The sequence below is a fragment of the Bubalus bubalis genome, chromosome 1 (assembly GCF_019923935.1).
Source record: "Bubalus bubalis isolate 160015118507 breed Murrah chromosome 1, NDDB_SH_1, whole genome shotgun sequence".
Classification (NCBI taxonomy): domain Eukaryota; kingdom Metazoa; phylum Chordata; class Mammalia; order Artiodactyla; family Bovidae; genus Bubalus; species Bubalus bubalis.
Window position 1 is genome coordinate 71,342,254 of NC_059157.1, and position 25,939 is coordinate 71,368,192.

A 25,939-nucleotide genomic window follows, 5' to 3' on the forward strand; every position below is an offset into this window, starting at 1 on the left:
TTTTTACTTAAATGCCATATTTTATTTTCCTTTTTCTTAATTCCATGGGTTATTTTTATAGTTATATATTTGGATTCTTCATGACTCTTCCAATATTTCCTATATTTGAACGCATGCTGAAAGGTTTTTTTTTTTTTTTTTAAGAATTACTTATAGTTTTGTTTATTCTTTTAAATATTGTATACTCTACATCCAAAGTTTACTGTCATGTTTTAGGATGAAATTTTATCAGGTAATTCACACACATATTTCTGAACCCCAAAGACACAATTAGTATTAGTATACACAGCTGCAAAAGGTATATATTTTTTGTATTCTACAAAAATTTACTATTATACAATAACATTTTTGAATTTCAGTTAGCTTTCATTTAAAATTATTTTTTTGCCATCATCTAATTTTTCTTATTGTTGTTGTTACTGCCATTATAAATTTGGATCCCTCAGACTATATATTTATTGGTTGGTCTTTTGATTGGCTTTGCCCTCAAAATCTTTAAAATAAATACTCTAAATAACTACAATCTACTAAAATTATAACTACATACATTTTTATGAGGATAACTATTTCATTTTTCCTTATTTGCTATTTATTCTAGAATTTATATCCTCCATTCTCCCTTCACATACTGGGAAACATTTTTGGCTGTAGGGTGAGGTGTGGAGATAGAAGGATGGAAAACATAACTTGAATCAGGCTAATTTGCTAAACAGTGGTTAAGATTTCATGCACATATTGATTAAATTTCCTTTCCAATTTAGGGAGAAGAAAAGGGAAGTTATCTCCTCATGGCCTGCTCCTAACGATGCCACGCTTGTGTCTGAAGCTATCTCTGTGCCTCTAACCTGGGCGACTATACGTGGTCAAGTTGCTGTCACTGTTGCCACCGCCTGCCGTGCAGCAATTGATGGAGCAGTCATTGTGATTGTTGCCAGTGTTAGGCCATGTGTCTGCCAGCCATGGCTGTGTGGCAGGTTCACTGATGTTGAGAAGTCCTGGCCTAAAGAAAAAAGACATGCATAAAAGCAAGTGTTATATAAGTAGCAAATAACATTGCCTATTCAGAATTCCAACCCATTCTCCATCTTATTATCCTCACAAATAATTTGGTCAATTATGCCGAAAGATATTATCAATCTTTTTATTTTATAGACAAGGCAACTAAAATGTAATGTTCTGAGACACACCTCGGTTGATACAGCCATTACACCGTAAACAGGCAGAGACTTAAAATCCTGTAGTTTCTAATGCTTTACTCCTTCTTCAGTCACAGACTAAAAACCAAACATGGAATCTAAAAAGGTGGATACTTGAATTTTTCAGTGTTTTAATAGCTTACAGAATACTCGAGTTAAGAGAGTTTGCATTTCTTAATTTTTGACCCATTAAAAAACATGATTCTTCTCACAATTTCATTAAAAAATGGAACAAGCTCTTTACTCAAATAAAGGAGCCTTCACAGTAAGCACATTTGCATACTTTTCTCCAAAACCATGTCTCAGAGAGAGTGCGTCTTGGGCTTTGTGACATTTTGTGGAGAGCCTCATCAGTGTTTCAGTCCACAGCTCTGTAAGCTTGTCAACAATTTCTCATGGTGGCAATGTAAAATGCCATAAATCCCTATATAAACAAAAGAAAGCTACTGAATTAAATCTGGTAAAACAGTGATGTCCACTGTAAGAAATATGAGTGTCAATTTTTTTTTTTTTGGAACAGCAGATGTTAATCCTCTCTCACTGTGCACTGGGAATGCAAAGTACATCAGCAGTTACTAACGGGAATCCTGGACCACCAGCGCCAGAGACACAGACAGAAGCTCAGCAATGGCAGTCCTGAGGGCCTCTTCCAACCTTGACTCCAACTGATAATTCAGCAAAAGAGGTGATGATGCAGGATATAATGTCAGATCCACAATAAACAGACCGGCACTGAAGATTCGGAAAAGAGTTCCTTCATGGTTTCATTTTCTTTGTTAAAATGTAAAAACCATGCTTCTCATTTAACTGGGAAGAACCTGACGTTTAACTTGTGTTTGTGGGGAGTGTGTGTGTGTGTGTGTGTGCACGCACATGCTCAGTCATGTCTGACTCTTTGAAACCCCGTGTACTGGAGCCCAGGCTCCTCTGTCCATGGGATTCTCCAGGCAAGAATACTGGAGTGGGTTGCCATGGCCTCCTTCAGGGGATCTTCGCGACCAAGGGATGGAACCCTCATCTCTCATGTCTTCTGCACAAGCAAGCAGATTCTTTACCACTAGTGCCACTTGGGAAGCCCATCAGAGTCGCTGTCGTGCTTTCTATTCTGACATACAGAGTCAACCAATGAAACTTATGATGCAAATGATGATTATCTGAGGAATAATTCACTTCAAATGAAAATATGGGTTTATAATTTATGTATCTGTATACATATATGTATTCATATGTAGACACATATCTGTAATAAAAATGAATACTTACCTTTTGTTTATAATGTGTGAGGCACTGACTTATTTATATATATTATTAACTCCTAATAATCTACAGAGTAGTTACTATTATTATCCAGATTTTATAGATTAGGAAGTGGAATTGCCTGAGAGAGGTTAAGAAATGTGTTCATGGGTATAGAAAGTGAGTGAGTGAGGGGCAGATTTGGGATTCAAATACTGGTAGGTTGTCTGTAGAATCCACACTGCAAACTAGGAAGCTATAAACACATATGTTGAAGAGTGATTAAATTTCTAAAAACCCTCAAACATTCCTAATCAAAGGAAGAGTGAGGAAATGTCTGAAGTCTTCAGAATAATGTTGTAAAAACTGGACAAATTCACTGTTAAAACTGTTGATAAAAACATGCTTTGAAGAGCGACGTGGCTGACCTGTTAAAATTTAAAATATTTAAATGCAAGCTGTATCAGATATCTGGAGCCTTTGAAATTGATGTTGGTTACAGAAAGTCTGCATCTAGTCGTCTTTAGCTTTTCTTATTTTCTCTTAAACCTAAACCAATTGTGTTATCACTTTTGAAGTTATTAAAAATAAATCTCCATATTTGACACTGTAGAAATATTAGAGTATGTTTGAAGTATGGGTCAAGTGGAAATTTTCCACAGCCTGACTTACATGGTTCAAAAGGAATAGACGGTATTTTTATGCTACTATGATTCCCTCAGAAAAGCACTTTTAAAAGTAAATGTTTTGATATCATCAGAGGCTGAAAGAACTTTTCATATGTATGGGAGTTTTCCAACAGGAAGTGGGATTACAATTCACATCCTGGCATTCGGTTCAGATTTGTGTTTGGAATGCTAATTATTTAGTGAAGAAGGTTGAGTCATGATTACTGGCCCATAATGAATCTTAAAATGACATATGTATATTTCAGAGACCTCTAAGGAAGTCAAAGTCATATGTAGTTATTTTTATAAGGATATTAGGGTCCTTAAAAACTAAAAATCTCGTAAGATATCTTTATGCATTGAAGATGATCTAGTCTGTATGGGACAGATTTAGCTATCCCACAGTAAGAAATGAAGCAGAAGCAAAACACGGTGCTGGTTACAATGATTAGTATGTGTTTAACACATTATATAATATAATGTTACCATATTGCTGCTACTAAGTTGCTTCAGTCGTGTCCGACTCTGTGGGACCCCATGGACGGAAGCCCACCAGGCTCCCCTGCCCCTGGGATTCTCCAGGCAAGAACACTGGAGTGGGTTGCCATTTCCTTCTCCAATGTTACCATATTATATATCTATAAATACAATCATATTATACATATGTATTCATATAATGTTAGTTATATTTTCATGTCAATACATCTGAACTTTGCCTATTTCTTCCTTGTCTTCAAAAAGGTATTATTAAAGAAAGGAAGATACTAGGGCTTGCAAAAACCATATTTAACTTCCATTTTATATTAAGGGGACAGTTCTGTGTCACAAAAGAAAAGAGGACAAATGAACTTAAATAATTACGTGGCAATTACTTTCGATTCCTCTGCTCCTCCTACTCCAGATATTCTACTCACTCACTCCAAACACACACACACACACACACACACAAACCTCTTTGAACTCCTAACTGCTGCTAAGTCACTTCAGTCATGTCAGACTCTATGCGACCCGATAGATGGCGGCCCACTAGGCTCCCCCGTCCCTGGGATTCTCCAGGCAAGAACACTGGGTTGCCATTTCCTTCTCCAATGCATGAAAGTGAAAAGTGAAAGTGAGGTCGCTCAGTCGTGTCCGACTCTTAGCGACCCCATGGACTGCGGCCTACCAGGCTTCTCCGTCTATGGGATTCTCCAGGCAAGAGTACTCCTAAACCACAAAATAAAATACTAGAGGGTTCAGGAGCTGAGGAAAATAGTGAAGGGGCCTACCAACAAGGGCTGCCTGGCTGTCTCCTCTTTCTTTTGACATCCTGAAGAGTTTTGAAGCTCAGTACAAGCGAGGGATAGATCTGAAAGTGGTCAGTCCTTTAGAGAGAAGCAAGGCCCGAGTTCTGTTTATTTCTCACCTTCTGTGGCCAGGAAATGTGCTATTGGCATTCTTGATCTGGTTAGCGTGACTTTCCTACTCTCTTCTTCAGGCTTTCTCTGCTTTTTCCTGGTCTGTGCTGTGGTTTGGATCTTAACTAGTTTTGCCACGGCCCCTCCATGACCCCAGAATTGGAGATTGGGATATTTGAAAAAAGGAAAACAAATGAACAGTCACTTAATATTTACATGATTCTCACTGGATTACACTGCAAGTCCTTTGTCCTTTTCAAAGAGAAGGACATTGAGAAGAGATTTCTTTGCTTAACCGTAATCCTCATTATCACTTTTCTGTGAATAGCTACATTCACACTTTTGAGAACCAAGACAGCCCTCTGGTTCTCCATCTTTCTCAATCTTCTCCTTTATCAGAGGAAAATGTGCAGGGCCAAAATTTTCTCTCAAGTCCTCAAGGACTGAACTGAAATCTTCTGACATTTATTTGTTTGGTAAGCCATCCCTCTCTTTTTTAGGCACTTTTTGGTGATATTTTTAAATATCAATATCTCATATATTGAATTTATGGATCTAATCTAATAAATTACATTTATTTCATTACAAAAATTCATGTATTCAATTATTAATTCATAAATCACATAGGCTCTAACCCTAGGATCTCACATTCTATTGTGGGAAACAATTATTAAAGCCAGGAGTTAGTAAACTATTTCTATAAAGGCTCAGAGGGTAAACATTTTGGCTTTTTGAAACATATACTTTTTGTTTCAACTACTCAGCTCTGTTATTGTAGTGGGAAAGCAGTCTTGGACAACATGTAAACAAGTGAGTCTGGCAGTATTTTAATAAATCTTTACTTACAAAAACAGGTGGCACACCAAATTCAGACCCAGAGCCATAATTTGCTGACCCCTGATATAAACAAAAGATAATTGTATTACCTCATATCAGGTGCTTGGAGAAGGGAATGGCAACCCACTCCAGTATTCTTGTCTGGAAAAATCCATGGACAGAGAAAGCCTGGTGGGATACAGCCCATGGGGTCGCAAAGAGTTGGACACGACTGAGCGACATACACACACACACGCACACACGCACACACATTAGGTGCTTACTTGTGGTATTTATATAGAACAAAGAGTTCATGGAGGACACAGCAGGCGAACCTCAGCAAACTGACAAGGGGAGGAGGGACATATTCCAGGCTAATGTAATAAGGACATATAGAGAATGCAATATTGGTGACTGTCAGATGAGTTGACAGAATGACTTATAGCATGTGGCACAAAGAAGTATAAAGGGGGGGCTTCAAGTCCCTGGAGGTTGTGGGCTTCATGTGCATTGCCCAGTTTGGACTCGCTATTTTAAATATGGTGGGTTCTATTGAAAAATGGGATCTTCAGAGGCTCAGAACCATGATCAATACGTATTTCAAAACTGCATTCCGGCTCCACTGGGCAAAGGGAATGAACAGGAAACAGTGCTAATGAAGGCAGATGAAGGCAAGATTGCTGGGAACGTTTGTAACAGATCAGGTTCAGAAGACTGAACCTGAAACTATACAGTGATAGTGAAAGGAGAAGAAGGTAGGGTTAAGGAAATACAGTAACAGAGGCAGGAGTGAGGAGGATGACATTGCGACTTAGGTGTCATAAACCAGATGTGGTGGGAGGTCCACAGAGGGCTCACAGAACCTGAGAGGTGAGGGAATCCAGTGTTTAGGGACAGCATTAGAGAAGTGAGTACAGGGGTCCAACTCACTGTTCATTGCCTTACTATACTGGATCATGGGACACACAAACACACACACACATTCCCAAATAGCTAGTGAGACCTCTTCCTCATGGCATTCCTGATCTCTTATCCTGTTCTATTTTTCCAGAGCATTCACCAACTGCTTCTACTATAGAGCTGACTTTAAAAAAAAATGTTTATTATCAATCTTCTATCTCCCCCACTAAATGTAAGGTTCAGAAGGACAGGAACTTGTGTTGACTTTGCTCACTGAAGCAGCCTCGGCAACCAGAACAGTGCCTGTCACATTGTAGGTATTCAATAAATAGAGTTCATGAATAAATACATTTAAAAGTGTGTATATAACTGCCATATTGAGCCCTGACTCTAATATCTTTATTCAATTGTTGCCTCTATAACATTTTAGCATCTTTTGTCACTTGGTAAAAAGATTATTTCTATTTGGTATTTAAAATAAATCCATTTCCCTGCTATACTATTTTTACATTCAAAAGGTTAATTCTATATGATGACGCTTTCCAAATGGAACTTTGTAATTTTTCAGTCTGGCTGAAGAAACCATCATTTGGTAATGAGAGATCCCTGGCCACCATGTCCTTCTTGATACTTTGGTCTACCTAGGTTCCTTAGAGCAGGAACCATATTTATATTTTATACATGTGTATGTGTGTGTATGTATGTGAGAGACACAACATATCTGTGCACATGCCCATGCACAGAGGCTGGTGCAGAACACACAGAAGATGCTCAATAAGCATTTTCCTATGCTCTGATTCATGAGAAAGCTGATGTTTATAGCCATGAATATATACATGCAGAGAGGTGGTGGTACCATCAGGCATTCCAGATTTATCCATGAGAGAATGCTCTTATGCCAAAGGTTGGTTCATGAATGTCTGGGCTATGATTTAGAGAGGATTTCCCTGGTTGCAAAAACTTGCCCTGGTTTAATTCCTTGGTTTAATTCCCTGGTTGAATCAAGTGGATTTATTCCTGTGAAGACCTCCCTTGCTGTGGTCTTTCAGTGGCTGGCTTTGTTTCACAGGTATGAAAACAGGAAACCATCAGCAATACCCAGAAAAGAAAAGATTAGTGCTGACTGTCAGACTTGTACAGTGTTTTACTAAAGATGGTTAGCAGTTTTGTTTCTCATTCTTCTTTCTTTTATCACATTTTGTCATACACTAAATTCAGTAATTTTATCATCAGACAGTATGTTCCTCAGATTCAGGAATAATGTTTTGTTTTTATCTTTCCCAGGAGCAACTACATTATCTAACTATACAAAGCAGGGCACTCAATAAGTTAACTGAATTTGAATTACAAAATGGTTTTAGTCGAAGAAAAATTTTTTTTCTTACCTCCTAAGCTAGAAGTTGCTGTTTTTGAAAAGAAAGAATTATCTTAGAAAATTCTGATGTTTGGCTCATGTAACTTATAGCTTCTTTCAGCCCCTTTCAGGCGACTGTCATATCAATTTGTGATTTCTCTGTGAATATATTAAAGTTCACTGAATAATAATTACCAAAAAATCATAAATGTAGGATTGAGGTTCATTTTAATTAGAAGGGAAAAAGAAATCTCCGTGTTAACAAGCTACCTAGATTCTCCTATTATTTCAACATATTTCCCCGTGAGTGGAGACTGAACTACGTTGAATTTATCACAAGAGCAAACAAACAGATATAACCGACAGCTTATGAGGCAGTGCTGTGTTCAGCAGGTTTCCAAATGAACACTTTTTCTTTGATAGTATCTGTTAACTAGCTATATTTCTTAATCTTCATAAATGCCATCACTTAATTACTTTAACTCCTTTTAATGATTTGCTAAATCAGCAAGTCTGTCTTTCCTGGTTCAAGTGCTCCCTCTGGTGTTCATTGCCCAAGATGCACCAGCTCCAGTTGTGTGTTAACAGGCTTGGTTCTAAAGCAGAGCAGCACGGAGTAGTTCTTGGAGTAGTTCTAAAAGATTTAAACACATTTCACCTTTAAGTTAAACCTTTTAAGCAGAGAAAGTGATGTCATCGAGGAAGACAAGAAGAAATATCTGGAAGTTCCCTTAGAATCTAAAAACCAGCAAGATAATTACCTCCCTCCACTGCTCACAGCTTCGCCTCCTCTCTGATAAGTTACTGAAATGTTACAAAAAAAAAAAAGGAACAATTAATAGACATGTTTGCATTTATATATCAAAAGCTGACATTCAAGAGCATCTTTCTAGAATGGAATACTTTCTCCCTTTCTACTTAGAAGCATTGCAAACATTCATCACAGGAAATAGATTTCCGATTCAACTAGTATTTTTTTAAAGATGGTATAGAATTAAATGTTATTCTTATTTTCTTAATGTGTTAACAAGTTTCAAAACTAAGGAGAAACAAACTTCAGTATACTCTTATTAAATATAATAACTATTACACATTTGTACATTCACATTCTCAGATTTCTATCTTGAATTTATTATTAGATCATGTAATTTCATGATTTTATATAAGTGGAATCTTACATTTTGGAAAATAAAAACCTACCAGACCATTGCCCCAGAAATATGAGTACCAGTAAGATGGACGTAAATGTGAAAATAAACCTTTCTTTCCACACACACAAAGATGTATGCCAAGTTGTGACTATTAATTAATGCAAATCATTTTTTATTGTGATTTGAGAAAATACTTCTCATTACATTTTCATCAGACATGTATACATAGTGAAAATATATTTTAATGCCCCTGAAAGCATTCTCAGCTTAATAAGTCATGGGTATAAAGTTTAGCCATGACAAAAAAAGATTTGCACATAGTTGTCAAGGGGTTAAGGATATTAGCTTTTCTGTAAATACAGACACATTTTCTAAGAACAAATATGTTTCTAAAAGCTGCCAAATTCTGCTACTTAGAAGAACTCCAAACTGGGAGTCTGTTAAGGAGAGATAACTGCATCCAGTGATTATAATAACCGGATTAAAATCGAGAAGGCAGGACCACAGGCACCTTTTTACTAAAGGTGATGTGAAAGAAGAGGACCCTCTTTGAAAGAAACAGAATAGAACAGAATATTAGGACTTGGACTTAGGGAAAATGAAAAGTTTTATCTTTCAAATGTGCTTTTTTTTTTTTTTCTTGGGTTTTAATTTTATTTTATTTTGTGCTGTATATTTTGGTTACCTTTAAGAATGTTGATTCTATGGATAGAGAATTGCTTGGGAGAGAAAATTTTGTTGGAAATCCAGAAAGCTTAAGTTAAGGGGGAAAAAATGCACTGCCAAGTCTAAAATCATCAATTGATCATTAGCATGTTAAATCATGCTGAGGCTAGAAACAGTGTGCCTATCTAATGAAACACATGCAAACAAGGCTTGGATGCACTGCCGAATCATGGATAAACAACTGCACTGAAGGGATGACAAGCAACACCAACCATTTCTACTTCAAGTGCATGCCTGGTAGGAGTAAATGAAGTACTGTTTCCATTGTAAGTCCTTTCCCCCCAGCTTACTGCAGAAAATGAAATAAAAACAGCAACACAATAGTACGACACATGCCGAACTAACAAAGGAAAGGAGGAGGGTAAGCGCAAATATATACCTGTTGGTGTGAAGGTAAAAGACGGGACTGAAAAATCAAAACAAAATATAAACCAGTTATTAAGCTGAAGAGAGAAAGGGAACACATCACATTAGTATAAATCAAGCAGACAGCTGAACATAAAACAAATGTAAATAACCAAGCCAGTCGTTCTGACACTCTGATATGTGGATAAAACCAAATCTGAGGGTCTCTGCAGGTACCATTTCGAAGCGTCTGACATTCTAGGACAGGAGGGGGTTGGGGACTGTGCTGGGTTAGCCTGCGGATGACCCCTGCTTTTAGTAATAGAGACTTAGCTCATGGCTTTAGTACAAACAGGAATCCTCTACTATTAATCATTTCCAAACACTGGATAATGGGTGCTTAAACAGGTATTATCAGGATCTTGCCTAACCTTATCTAGAAATCTGAAAGTAAATGCTTATTAAAGTGGACTAACTAATATAATAGGCGCACTTGAGCATTCATCACCTAGAGAGAGACAGTGATACAGACAGAGGGAAGGAGAGAGCAAATGCCATAAAGACAGAAAGAAAGGTAGAAAGAAGACCGAAAGAAGAAGAAAGGAAATATACCTGAAGAAAAGGAGGGAGGGAAGAAGATAGAAAGGAAGAAAGAAAAGGGAAGGAAGGAAGCAAGCAAGCAAAGAAAGAACTGGAACAAAGAAAACCATAAAACTGAACTGTTTCGCTGACAAGAAATGCCTGATGCCTTAATATAAAGAGTGTATTGCTACATTTTTATCATCATAGAAATTTGTGAATGGACAGAATATATAGGGGGCTTTAACTTTAATTCTGCTCTTATAGTTTATACCTAGAAGCTTTCTAGAAGTAGGCTGAGCATTTAAAAAAAAAATAGCACACCAAAAGCTAAACAATAGAACAATAATGCTCCTCTGAAAATCTTCACTCTCTGCAGTTATAAATCTTAATCTAATCAATAATGCCTGAAATTGAACTGCAGACCTCAAAAGTGGGATTCTTGCCTCCCCCACTTGTCCTATCTTCTCCCATTCTTGGCTGTTGGATAACACCAGAGTTATTTCCATGACATTTCATAAAGGGAGGAGGCTGACTTTTTTTTTTCCCCCAAGCTCTTCACATTAATTTAAAGTAAACACTGCCCTGGTAAAAAAAAAGCAAGAGATTCTACATTACTCCTTGAAGACTAAAATTTGCTTTTAAGAAATCCTTAATACACACAAACTAAAATACTGATTACTTAGCATGGATCAAAAAGCTGCCAAAAATGTATTTTCTACTTCATATTTGAACGTCTACAAGAAATTTACTTTAGGATTAGAGCACTGGGGCTGCAGACTTGAATGCCATAGCATCTTTTACAACCGTCACGTCTTACCAAACCATTTTATCTCTGAGCATACTAGGAAGAAAAAAAGACAAAACTCTCAATGCTGGGGATCCGGTTTATAGACCGTCTTCTTTCGCTGCATAGCAGTCTCTGTCTTAAGAATTCTATTGTGTTTTCTTTCAGTCAGGTCCTTTCAGAAAGTCAATGTAATTTAGCTACAATCAAAAATTCAGAGCAATGGTAACTCGTCCTCATAAAAAATATAAAAGACATACATTTGAAAGTAAAGGTACTCAAGCAAGAATGGAGTGCCTGAACATTAATTTGCAATCACAAGGACACAGGGAAATAAATGAAAGGTCCTTGTCAGTACTCCTAGCCAATTGCTAACCTCAGTTTAAGGAATGGAAGAAGAGATGAAAAGAGGTCCATCTAAATGAAATTTTTACAGCTGGTTCACCAAAGGACAACTTAATTCTCAAAGCTTCCACTAATAAAATAAATCATCTTATCCAGTGAGGCTGGTTCACTATGTGGACAAAGGGTACAAGCAGAGGGAATACCTACAGATAAATGTAGGGGGAAAATGTTAAAAATGCTCACTATTACCCAAAGTCATACTCTGGCTTGATGTTTCATAGGGCAGTAGGATCTTTCACATGGATTTCTTTTAAATATTTCACTTCCTTTGTTATTAGGATGACCAGCATTGTTTCGGGCACAGTCAATTTAAGATTTCAGAATTCACCTTTTAAAATTGCATAGAACCAGAAATATGAAAAAGTGCCAAAAAGGCAAAGTGACGAAAGCAGAATCAAATGCTCACCAATTACATTTGTGATTATGTTCTATGATTTCTGCTTAACATGAGCTAGTTAAAAGGACAATATTAGTGTAATAGGTTTTGCAGAAAGAGCACATAGGCATTTCCAAGCATGCTTACAGTGCATTAGTAAGAGAAAAGAAACATTTCAGAAGGGAAGAAGGTTTCATGTCACATATTTAGGTTTCAAGACTAGAGAGAGCATTCCATTGTTACAACTGCACAACTATCATACTCATGGCAAGAAAAATAATAAAATTCCTAGAAACTCAAACGATTCTACATCTAGATGTTAGTCACTTTTCCTCATTCATATGGGATTTCAGAACACAACTCCCAACAGTGCCCGCCTGTGCCCTGCTCCACAACACACAGACACCCACAAACCCCTTCTCTGCCTTATTTTTTGGGCAAAGGTTTTATATGGTAATGCGTGGCCCTGACACTGTTCTTTGAATGTGTGATGAGCACCTAGTCTCTTCGCAGTAACCCCTCAGCCCCCATTTGCCATTTCACAGGCAGGGACACTGACATTTTTGCTTTACTATTGACATAGGACACATATCTGAAAAAAACATATTTAAGGATGATAATGCTAAGGCAAATGTATGTACATAAGGAGATTGCTGTGGAGCCATGGGTCAGAGGCACATTCATCAATTTCCACAGTGTGGGTGATGAATTTGTGTTGACTCTTTCTTGCCAAGACCCCTTGTGACCGAGAGCACAAATGTTTTAGACTGTTGTCTCAGACTGTTTCACAAGCTCAGAGGGATAGTCAGTAGGACTTTTCATTGAGAAAAGGTCTAACTAGCAATAACAAATTCTGACTTTGCCATATCAATGCTCAGAGAAATGGCATGGCCAAGCCATGTGGGAAATGTTCACTCAGGAAACATGTAGACAATTTTTTTTTTTTAAAGAGGGTGATGGTGGGAGTGGGTGTTTACTAGTCATCCTCTTTAAATCTGCTTTGCAGCAAAAGTGTTGTCTTAGACTTATAGACCCTATAACTAGGGTGGATGTATACCCTGTCATCCAAAAACCAAGACAATTTTGAGACCCAAAGGAGCACTGTTGATAATTTAGTTGGACTAAAGACATAAAGTGGGTCTGCGGGCTGAAAACTTACAATCACTCTGTTGACAGCCCAGAGTTGATGAAGTTATTTGAGGAGTGAAGGGGAAAAGGATTATCTGAGAGTGATAACAAACTCATTAGGAAATGAAAAATATGAACCACCTATCTGCAGACTTTGAGAATATGTGGCAAAAGTGTCTGCAAATTCCTCAGCTTATTTGGCTCATCCATAGAATTGTAAATAATTTTAGCCCAATAAACTTTCTCTTCTAAATTGCAGATACATTTTTAACAAAATCATCATTGTTCATCAACAGTATATACATGGTCAGCTCTGCAACTTTAAACATAACAATAAAAAAGTACTAAGTGTTCTCTCTCTGCAAACTGAAGCACATTATTCACTCAAGCATTCCATATTCACTAAGAAACAATTATTTTATAAATAATCAGAAATACACTTATTTATAAACAATTTCTTTCGCTTCACAAAGGGGAATGACGCTCCCTTTAAAGTTGTATGACAGTCCAAAGCTTGGATTTATAATTCCTGAGACATGGAGATTAAAAATTTTCCTCCAGGATATAAAGCAATAAAGTAATTCCCTAAGAGAACAAGGGAATGGTATCACTACCAAGTGTAGACCTACCCTGGTGGAATATATTTTAAAGAAATTGAGCCTGAAACAGATAAGTTCTATTTCAGTACTGATATCCAAGTGGAGTTTATACCTAGATATTGCAATAACATAAAAGCAGTTTTGTAAATTTTTATATGTTAAAATAATTAATATAGGATACATATATATAAAATCAAGAATAACTTAGAGTCATATATTGAAATCAAGAGTTATGTAAAACATGAAAAATTTAGGAAAGGTAATACCTTTTCTGATACCCGCGTAAGTACTAGCCAGCCCATTTCTCTTCTTTCGGTGTCGATACAGCCAGATGCTAAAAACCATAAGGATGATCCAACAGGCAGCCCCGATTCCTGCGATGAATGCCGGCTGCTTCACTACGTCTGAGATCTGCTGAGCAAGGCTGACTTGGTCCTCAGGTGACACGGGGTTTCCATGAGAATCTGAAAAGGCCATCTTTGGGTTCATTCGGGTTTAAAACTCAGTGAGACAATAAGCACGTGCTTATATACATAAAGTGGTCGTCATTATGTTGTTAATTTTTGGACAATAATTTCTGCTTTTCATTGCAACATGCACCATTGTCAGTTAAAAGAGTTCATGACATTTGGGGCAAGATTATATTCACTTTATTTATTTGAATTCAAAACAAACACAATAATTTTATGGAATATATTTTAAAACAAAGGTAATAGCCCGCAATTCCTATATTTTGCTCCAGAAAACTGCAGTTCATCGATGGGATTTTCAGTGCAAACTGAGATAAAATACAAATTACACTTCTAAAAAGTGAAATACTTTACCCCAAGAATACAAATAAGGAGTACTGAATTGTTGTTGTTTAGTTGCTAAGTTATATCTGACTCTTTTGCTGCCCCATGGACTGTGTGTGTGTGTGTGTGTTGTGCATCCCCTCTCCCCCACTCTTGAATAGTCTAAGACTCTTAACTACCTCAGAAACACATTATTTGGAACTATGTTCAGAAGGGTCTATAAAATTCAGGATCATTAAAAACCAATGAAAAACTGAGATTATGTTATCAATGAAGGAACTATGAAAAAGTCTTTTTTTTTAAAAAAAAAGGAATTTTTATTTTTATGTTTCTGGCCACACCATGTGACTGTGGGATCTTAGTTCCCCAGCCAGGGCTTAGCCCCAGGCCCTCGGCAGTGATACTGCAGAGTCCTAACCACTGAACCGCTGTGGAACTCTTAAAGAAAACTTTCTTTTAAAATAATAACCATGGCCAGAGACAGCTATAAGAACATTAAATATGGACAAGATTATCAAGTGTTATGAATAGTTGAAAAGGCTCCTATTTTCTCTTAGCTATTTTGATTCAAGAATTGAAGATTGATGGAATTATGGCTATTAAAATTTACTTAGTTCACATTTATGTGTCAACCTACTAAGAGACTCATTGCTCAAACCCACCATTTTATCACAGCACACAAAGCAGAGTGCAAAGTCTATAGAAGTCTGGAAGCTGTTCCTCTATCATCAAGGAATAACCTACTTTGTGGGCACTAAGTGATGCCAACACTGAGGATGCCCAGTGGCAGAATTCTTACTATCTGTAAGAATTACTTACTATCTGTATCTGTACTCTTAATGTTCTTCCCCTACAACATCTGGTCAAATGGGAAGGCGTTTGCCTATTTCATGAGAATTGGTGCTTTCTTACAATTGTTAAATCATTTGACTCTAAAATTGTTCTGCTAAAACCACCCGCTTTAAAGTAGAAACATTTTTTCCAGTCCAAAACTCTTTTTTTTTCCAGAAAAATAATTGGAATAACTCATTATTTATGAATAATATTTCTCAAATACAAAAAATACAGATTTTTTTTCTTATTAAAAGATATTGCTTTCTGATAAGACACTGGCAGGTAAAATAAAAAGGCTAAAAATAAAATTCCAAGGCTGAGGAAACAACCGTAGGAAAATAGCCTTTTCTATATAGGGCTAAATTGCTACTGTACTGTATATGGGTGTGTTTTTTATTTACCTTTTTCTTAAACGGAATTCCAGATTTCATTCTATGGAGGGTCAAGGCTGAAAAATCTATTTTCACAAGCAGTTGCTGTCACCTGCCTTCAAATGTTTCTTGACTGAAAGTTTCATTTCATGTTCCAGACTCTTTTATCTATGGTTATCCTAAGAGCACTTCATCCTCTGAACGTTCACCAAGCTGATCTATTCTTTTTATTTCTAATACACCCTTTGTATCTGCTAGGTTTATAGATTTCATGGCTATTTGCGCAAAGTTAAGTTGGGTGGCTTCAGATTTTATGAAGACAGCTAAGAGGGGTTCCATGCAGGCGACCAGATGGGCTTAACAGAATAAAGTGTGGTGTGACTAATGAATTAAAATGGCCCTTCTATATCTCAGTCTTTGTCTCACTGCAGCTGAGGCTTTATTAAGATATGGAAAACTGGAACATATTTATAATTTCAAGAAAACCAATTTGATCCTTAAATCCTATGATTTAAATCTTAAATAAATAAAGTTACACATGGTCCTTTTTTCCAATTCAATTTTGAAAACCCAGAACTAGAAGTCATATATAATTTAAAAAGTAGGCAAATGACATGACATTGTACAGGGTCATTGCCATGTACTTTTAATTTTAGTTTTAGTAAGTTAATATTAACTTTTCACAAAACTAGGCACTATTTAAGTAAAAATACCTATGTTTAGACTGTTTTCTCCCATACCTTAGGTAACACTGCAATAGATCAAGCAATTAAAAAAAATATTTTCTATACTGCTTAAAAATTTGGAATAAATGAACCAGAAATAAAACCATGAAGCTACTTTTTTTTTTTGCTTAAAAGTTATGCATATTATAATCTGTTGAAAAAAAAAAAAGCGTTAAAGGCAAAAGATATTCTCAGAATTAAATTTTGGCCCATGTCTGCAGCAGAGGCGACAAGCTCTCCACTAAAGCTTGAATGGTTCTCTCATAGCATACAGCTGTCAGGGGGTAACTCCCTAGCCAGTGACTTGATTATGCAGTGTTTCCATTCATCTGCTCGGAATCACAAAACTGAGCTCTGTGCAGCAGCGGCATGCACAATTTCCAGACATGGTACCATTTAAACCTTGCTCCACACTGTGTGTTTCTTTTCTTCCTTTCTGCTGGCCCAGGGTCAACCCTGGAAGCCACATCAGCCAGAGACTCTCCACGTCTACAATCACTGGACTTCAGGTGGACTCTGTGTTACTACTGCACAGAAATTCTGCAAGTGTATCTGGTACAGCAGCTAGTATTATCTTGACAGTGGAACATCAACAACAGTTTCCAAATTGAATGTAAAGTTCCTTATGTATGGCAGCAAAGTTTATTAAAAGTAGAATGTTTCTTAATTTTGTTCTGAGATAATTTCTAAGATGTCATCAATATTACCAACATGAAACAATGTACTTATTTGTGATATACGAAGATTCATGTATCTGTTTCTTTTTCATAATTTAGCAACTGGCATAAAATACTACTAATGCTTAACTTCTGACTTGGAAGGAACAAAGTTGACTATATGCTTCTCAGTATCATGAAATTTCACTATCATCTCTTAACAGCTTTTCTCTCCCGCTTCCATTCACAATTTTGTTGCTGTTTTTCGTTGTTGTTTCTTTTAGATTTGACTGGTAACCATTTGATAATTTGAATTTTATGTGTATGTCTCCATAATGAAGTATGGCAACTAAGTGTTCTGCCAGTTTTTTATTCCTCAAACTAGTTTTGAAGCACATTGTATTTTTAACTTTCTAAGTAACTAGTATATACCATATTTCAATGCTCTTTAACATCTCAGTCTATCTTTTGTTATCACATGCAATATAATTTTAAATAGACAAAAATGGTAAATATAAATTGCATATTGCTCTAAACTTCAAATACATTTAAGTTTTGCATAGAAATATTTATTTTTTTACCCAAACCACATCTTTCCTGTTCCCTGAGGTATCCTTTGTTGTTGTTTAGTTACTAAATCCTGTCCTACTCTTTTGCAACCCATGGACTGTCAGGCTGCTCTGTGCAAGGGATTCTCCAGTCAAGAATACTGGAGTGGGTTGCCATTTTCTTCTCCAGGGGATCTTCCCCACCCAGGGACTGAACCTGGGTCTCCTGCATCGCAGACAGATTCTATACCATGGAGACAGCAGAAAAGTCGAGGAGATCTCATTGGTGCTCAGTTAACAGTATTTGTTGAACAGATGGGAAAAAATTCAATAGGACAGAAAAAGGATGACACTGAACATTTACAGCCTTTTGATCAAAATACCATTTAAGATGTTTGTTTGGCTAAGTTTAAATTTAGTTGTGATATTGTAGACAGATAAAACAAAGCTAAAAATATTATTTTTGAAATTCTACTGCCACATTCCATAGTCTGTGCAACTTGCATTGGTTGCCTCCACTACGTACAAAAAGAAAAGGAGGACAATGGGTACACTGCTAAGTCTTTCCAACCAGATCGCCACTGGCACTCACCTAACTGGATGAATTGTGGCTCACTCTTCACCCCCGACCCGGCCCCCGTGCTGGCTGCCACCTCTACACTATATCGGATCCCAGGAACCAGTGAGGGAATAACCACAGAAAAGGTGGACCCATCTACTGTCTTGTTTATATGGTATCGCGTTTCATTGCCCAGACACCAGACCTGGAAGAAGAGCACAACAGTTATGTAAGTTAATATAAAGATCAACATAGTATTGTGGTTTGAGACCTAGACAGAGTTCAGATCTATCATGAACCTACTATAGGAAGTTTCAAAAGTCATTTTCCCCTTGATCTAGTTCTGATAAAATGCTTCCTGTCAAACCTCATGTTAGTAGTACGTTAAAAACCTCTTTGAACTTTCTTATATACTCTTAAAGAATTATATCAAGTGATTCTACAAATGTTTCTACAGAGGATTATATCAGGCGATTCTAGAAAGACCCTGGTTCTTATCAACAGGATTTGCTTTTAAAAACAAAAACAACAACAACAACAAAAAAACACCTAGGTATTATATGCCAGAAAAAGATAAAAGGAACTTGCAAAAACCTGTATACATCCAGATAAAGAACAGTAACTTACCTATCATCATTCAGTATTTGCATTTCTACTATGGACCAGGCATAATACCAGATCACAAAACAAAAATGAGTAGGAAGCTGTGTGTCTAATACTTTATTTCAACAGTTCTCTGGGATAAAATTACCTGACGCTGTCACAGCGCCATCACTTTTTATGTCAAAACCAAGAAGCAGTTGATTTAAAAAGAGAGTTTCTGAACAATCTAAACTCTCTTGGCATAAACATGGTTTTTTAAAAAAAACAAGGACATGTTTAGCACATGGAACTCTGCTCAATGTTATGCGGCAGCTTGGATGGCGGGGGGTTTGGAGGAGAATGGATATATGTGTACATGGATACACGTGTATCCCTTGGCTGTTCACCTGAAACTTTTGTTTCATTGTTAACTGTCTACACCCCAATACAATATAAAAAGATCCTATTAAATAAACAGATGGAGCCAGGACCTATTACACAAGTCTTTTCCTGAAATATGTGTTCCAGACCACCAAGACCTAAAAAATAAATAAAACTGAACATAAAGAGTAAGGATCATCCTAAGATTTATTCCATCTATGGTATGCTGAACTATTATCCATGAAAGAAAAATAGTACTCTGATCTTGTATTTATGGTAATATTAATTAGTTTTTGATAACATACAAGATCCTAATAACAATACATATTTGATTTGAAAGGAAAATATTCTAATAAGAAAATTATTGTATCTCTCATTAACTTTGATGATATTTGGGGTAGGAAATTAGTTTTAGGAAATCAAGATTTCCGAGCTACGCTACAGTCCTTAACTTAAATTTCTCTAAAGGATTACTGGATTATTAGAGTGCTCTTTTGCCATGTTGTAGATCTTGGATATGATGCATGACAGTATCTGGACTCAATTTCTATAAGAAAATGATCCATGCAGTAGTAAAACATGCTCTGTGTTCTTTATGATGTCCTCCAGCAAGACGCGGGATTATTTTCAAGTAGCCTATTGTTTAAACTGTAATAGGAAATGGGATTTAAAATGAATCTGAGAATGTCAGTGTCCTCTTTCACATGGGCAAAAATCTTTTTTGCTTTGAAAGTTAATATTATTTTAATATAGTTTCAATGCATAATACCAACAAATGGTCAGACTCTATACCAGGGTCTGATCATTTGGAAATAAAGAGTCCTTTGTGATTTTTTTCCCCCCAATTACATTACACAGCTGAACCAAAGCCACAAACTGATTTTGTACCAGTCAATCAGGTTGTGAAAGGCATTTTATTATTTTAAATTGACCATGAAGTTAAGTGAAATCCACCCTTTCTCATTTCTTTAGGAGAGAAATGAGTTTTGACTCTTAGGGGAAAATGCCTACATTAACACAATTTTGCTTGAGAGCTGAGATATTGCCTTATTCTATATGCTTAAAAATCTCTATAACAGTTTATTTTTCCAGACTGAACCATAGCATCCCAGTATTGAAATAATCTTGAAACTCATGAGAAAGTTCAAAGTGTAGAGATTCTTACCTATTACTGACTCAATTACAGTAGAAAATCTAATTTCAAACACCCTAAAATACACACAGTGCATTTATAACAGTATTTTAAATACTTAAAAAAAATGTCACCCCTTTAAATTATACACAAATTCATAAAGAGGCTTTTAGTTTGTTTTTAAAAGTCATTTTAAAATAAAATGTTATACCTAAAATTAAGCTCAGTATATTTGGTCATGTACAAATTATTTTGGTACTCAAAAGTATATTTATGGTCTTTATTTGGGCCTTATCCAAAATGCATATCAACATCACCTGGAAAGATCTACCAAAGTATATAAACAAGGGCCTCATTACAGATGCTGAATCAGAATCTTTCAGAATGGTGGCCATGCACCTATATTTGGAAAATGATTCCATAAGTAATTCTGATGTTAGCATGCAATTACCTGTAGAAGGTAAACGTGTATTTACTTTCTTACCATCAATTTCATATCAATAGAAACAGGTAAGTTTTCACATTTATGAGACAATTCAGTAAATATAATTTAACTGGTAACTAGAAAAATACTGAGGTATCATGGACATATAAGGCACTGTCTATAGAAATATACGTCTTGCAGTTAAAAAGTCTTCTAGTATGTGATCTGTTTACATACATATTGAAAAAATACAAGAGCAATTTACTCTCTTGTGTGATTTCCATAATTCAATCTACCATTTACTCATTTACCATAGCTCATTAAGACTGTGCTATAATGCTTATTCATTAATAGGATAAATCTCATGTCCCTAACTTAATTTTATTCTACCCTGCTATGCTTAATATATTTGCTTGAAATTAATCTAGGTAAACCTTTCTAAATTCAATGATTAGAGATGATTTACTTCACAGGTAAAAGTAATTATTTAGAATCAGTGAATTAAATTACTTTCAATATATCGTATGTTTAAAAAATTTCATTCAAACATATATAGAAATTTAAAATTGAATTTCCTCACATAAAATTTTGTTTAGAGATGCTGAAAGATGAAAACATTTTTATTAAAAAATTTTCAGGCACACTAAAATAATTTTTCCAACTTAACTCCAATGTTACAAAATTCCAAATGTGTTGAAAGAACGAAAGAAACCATATCTGATACAATTCCATGGGGCAAACTAATTCTGCAAATGCATTTAAGCTGAATTTGGCGGGAAAAAAAGAAATTTTGATTAGCCTTTACATGTGTTGTTTGTGTGAGCACCTATATATACTGTGAACAGGTAAATACTCGCTTTTAAATTATATTTTTTTCAAATGGCTTAAGAAAAAAGTATTTCACAATTATTGACTAAACAGACAATTATTTAAAAAATAATTTATGTTGCTGTGCACACCAGCAGATGGCGCCAGATATCCATGAACAATATAACCAAGCTTGCTTTTTTACTATAGATGTATTTACCTTATACTCTTGGACCATTCCATTTTGAGTATCTTCAGGAGGTGGCTGCCAACTAACAAGAATTGCAGTTCCATTTCCATCATTCTTTGATACAGTTACACTTTGAGGTGGGGCACTGGGTGCTATTAAATTGTTTTAAAGAGCAGGTTTATAAATAAGCATATTAGAAAACATTGAAAGCAGGCATTTAAACCATTAAACAAAACATACAAAGTTTATGTCTATATATATATATATGTTTTAAAGATGTGTCTCATCCAAGTCTGATTAGTCTCAAATACTGCTAACCTATTGTTACTGTGAATTTTCTATAACCAAAGTTATATAGATTATCTCCACAAAACATTCCAGGAGAATTCCTCTCTTTCCGATCCAAGTGCCATGTTCTCCCTAAAATGTTCAAAAGTATAAAGGCTAACCATCCATGACATTAACTGTATTATAATTTACTGTAATCAAAGGAACAATTTAGGAACAATTCTTGTTATTTTTAAAGATTATACCTGTGACATGTAACTTATAACCTTTATGTAAATACTAATTTAATTTCCAGTTACACGGTGGCTAAACATACTGGTTTGTGTAGAGCTGAGGGGTTTCTAGGGACATGAGCCATAAAATGTTAATCCCAGAAGGTCCTGGGCCAACTAAGACATTACTCACTTTATTTACAAATCATCACTCAAAATAACATTTGATAAATGAATGAAAAAATTAATGGAAAGGCAAGCAAATTGAGGATAATTACATCTTTAAATGTGAATTTTAGTTCTGAATAACTAGATATATCCAAGATATGTCACTAAGTAATACAATGTTCACATTTGCACATTTTTATATAGGCCGCTATTAAAGCAAGTCAAGTATTACAGACTTTAGTTTTTAGTAGTTCTAATTAAATAACGTCTATTAACAAAATATAATGCTCACTACCAAGACAGTTAATAATGTCACTATTACCATTAAAAATTTTCAATTAAGTTAATAAAAGCCTAATGAAAGTATTGCAATGCACAGTCATCACGCATTCCATTATACTTGCCTTCTTCTAGGGTTTTGGCAAATTTAATTTCACTATCTGCTCCTTGAAATTCATTAAAAAAAGGACGAGCCTTAATTTCATAGTTGACTCCTTTCTTGAGATCAGGGATAACCACACTGTTTTTGGTTGGGGTCCTCACTTCAAAAACTAACCACTCGGATTCACCATGGTTGGCTCCAGACGGGCGGTAAAGAACTTTGTATCCTTGAATATACTGAGACTGTTGGTCCACCTATTACAATGACAAATAAAATGCAATCACTCATGCCTTCCACTGACTTTTTAGAAAATCATGAAAATTAATGTGACAAGAGGCAAAACAATTCTATCTGGCTTCATCTCACAGTTTTCTAGTCTATATGAAGTAGAATATGAGAAACAAATCACTATCTTTTGTAATCTGTCCACTTTTCCAGCTTAATGTATAATATTAGCTATGAATTTCTATGCTTCATGCAGAAATGTGGCCACCATGGCAGTTCTCTGGTGGACATCTAGAGACAAGTCAGAGTGTCAAGGGGATAAGGAAACAACACGTGTTTTCCATTTTCTAATTTTAAAAGACTACTTAATGCTATTTAGAAACAGTTCTCAGTTAAAAATTTTCATATGTTAATAATTCTATAAGTTATATACACTCTTTTGAAGAGTATTAGGAATATATAGCTTGTTTCCTTTGAGACGGGTAAAGTTCATTGTGTGTGTGCTTATTCAGCCATGTCTGACTCTTTTCTACCCCACAGACCATAGCCCACCAGGCCCTTTTGTCCATGGGATTCTCCAGGCAAGAATACTGGAGTGGGTTGCCATGCCCTCCTCCTGGGGATCTTCCCAACCCAGTTCATTACTGCATAATATAAAATACATGCAAGATGACATTTTTCTCTGTTTAAAACCATTTCATAGCTACCACAACAAACAATGTTTACATTATAAAATTATCATTGGTGGGGAAGTAAGGAACAGATATATACAATTTAACTATCTATTATATACATATGCACATTTTTCATACAATGATCTCCAAAAAGTCATCTGCTTATCAAGGCTGAGATCAAATATTACAAGAGCAACAACGACTCACAGTCCAGTGCACTTCGATTGAAGAGGAGGAAAGGATGGTGGGGTTGTGGAGATGCAGCACAACATTTCCCAGTTCTCGCTGGACCTGCTTGTGATCCACCCCCTGACTAGTTGGGGGAACATCTGCAACAATCCCAGAAGACTGTGTCAAAGCCTAGACAATGTTTCTGACTTGAATAAAAGCATGGGGAAACAATCCTTTCATTCATAGAAAATCTCAGAAAAGAAGAATCATTCCAACTGTGAAGAATAATTCCAGTCTGTGCTACAGAATAAAATAGGAACAACTTAACCTTTTTACTAGAATCAGGAGGACAGGACATACAGAGAGAGATAACAAGCAGAGGGCATATAGAAAGCAAAACAGAGCAGGTGGCAAAAATAACAATGGCAAACATCAGTGTTTGACAGCTCCTCCTATCATGTAATGACCGCTTTCTTGCCTAGGATGAATGGCTTAGTGCAGTTCCCTCTGAGTTTGTTACATAACCTTCTGTAGTGATCCTAACCATGCAAGAAAGTACATATCGAGGATCTGTGACCAGTAGATGAGTAACGAAGAGAATGGAAACACCTAAGTGAAAAGCAAGCACAAAAAGAAATTAGACACCCCTCATCTTATAAGATAAACCTGGATATCTTTCCAAATAAGATAGTTAGCAGTTATAAAAGGGGGTATGGAAACCACCAACAGGATAAAATAGAATAAATCTGATGAGAAAAAGAGTACTTAACATCTATTTAATTGATGGTTGCTTTACTGTAATTATCGTATCCCTGTCAAAAAGTTTCAATAAAGAGCTTTAAATCTCAAAAATATCAACATTTTTAGAAAGGAGACCAAGAATATAGTGATAATTAAAACTGCTACTAGTATTCATTTATGCTGGATTTTTTTTTCCCAACAAAGAAGTATTTTTGCTAAACTCACTAAAAAGTCTGTACTTGATAAAAGTTGCCTGTTTCTATAGAGATTTTCTAAATACAGATGCTTTGCTTTGTTTACAGTAGTATGAACAAGAGAAGAAAATTAATACTTTTATATCTAGAATTGTCCTTCTCAAATACCATATTTTGGCACATATACTCTAGACTGCTTTCCATCTCATAAGCAACAGAAATAAGAATATTAGTTTTATGAATAATTAAATAAAGAACTGAGTTTGGGTAGAAAACAAAAACATGGATATTAAAAGTGAGATCAGTTATCTGGGAAAATAATTTTAAAAAGAATGGATATGTGCATTTGTATAACTGATTCACTTGCTATACACTCGAAACTAACACAACACTGTAAATCAACTGTATTTCAATAAAAATTTTTACAAATGAGGTTGGTAAGTATCTTTGATAGAGTTCAGGGAAGGCGGGCAAATGAAAGAGATGACAGATCCAGAGTACTATTCAAGACTCATCGATGTAAAATCTTGATTATATATATATATATATATATATATATATATATATATATATACTGAGCCTCTGACATAAATTTATAAATAAGCAAACTGAGAAAAACTGAGTTTTGGCTTCTCATCCTTTATCATACATTAGGAATAGCTTTGGCTCATATTGGTCCTCAGGCCACAGACTATAGATAGAAAATACTTGATTTTAAGTTTTTCATCTCAGGAATATTTCCTTCCCCACTAGTCTCCATTGCTCGTAGAACTTAATTACCATCTATCTCTAGGGTAAGAGTGGCATTCACGGACAGAACTGGCAACTCCCCAACTCAGCAACTTGACAGCCATGTAACACTGGGAAGATTTTGTAACCGCACTATTTTTCAGTTACCTCATCTGTCAAATGGCAGTATCAGTGGAAGTCACTTTGGAGTGTTTTTGTGAGAACTGAATTTCTTAAGGCATAGAAAGTCCTTTTGTTGAAGATAGGGATTGGGTCCATTTTTATGAACCTAGAATACCTAACACAATGACATACATATAGAATGTGTTTATTAACACTAGGTGAGTTAAAGTGAATTACTGTATGGAACACATACACATATTATACACATTAGCTTCTAAATATGCTCTCTCATAGGTAAGATTCCATCCTCAGGGAAATCGTCTGCCTTCTAGGAAGTATCTTCAAACATGTCAGTAATCATTTTTA

General features: G+C 35.7%; 1 protein-coding gene across 9 annotated transcripts in view; it reads right to left on the minus strand.

The window, feature by feature from the left end:
• Window positions 1–25,939, minus strand: part of ROBO1 (roundabout guidance receptor 1) — a 1,291,095-nt gene that overhangs the window by 44,569 nt on the left and 1,220,587 nt on the right. For 6 of the 9 annotated variants that reach the window (XM_045165076.1, XM_045165072.1, XM_045165074.1 and 3 more), the window contains 8 exons: window positions 23,823–23,944; window positions 22,739–22,970; window positions 21,697–21,818; window positions 18,184–18,355; window positions 13,930–14,127; window positions 9,824–9,850; window positions 8,329–8,371; window positions 846–1,000 (listed from right to left, as the gene is read on the minus strand). In XM_045165076.1, coding sequence (XP_045021011.1) covers window positions 846–1,000; window positions 8,329–8,371; window positions 9,824–9,850; window positions 13,930–14,127; window positions 18,184–18,355; window positions 21,697–21,818; window positions 22,739–22,970; window positions 23,823–23,944 — 1,071 coding nt within the window. The remainder of the gene's footprint in view (window positions 1–845; window positions 1,001–8,328; window positions 8,372–9,823; window positions 9,851–13,929; window positions 14,128–18,183; window positions 18,356–21,696; window positions 21,819–22,738; window positions 22,971–23,822; window positions 23,945–25,939) is intronic. The other 3 variants (XM_045165073.1, XM_045165077.1, XM_045165075.1) reach the window with 1 other exon arrangement.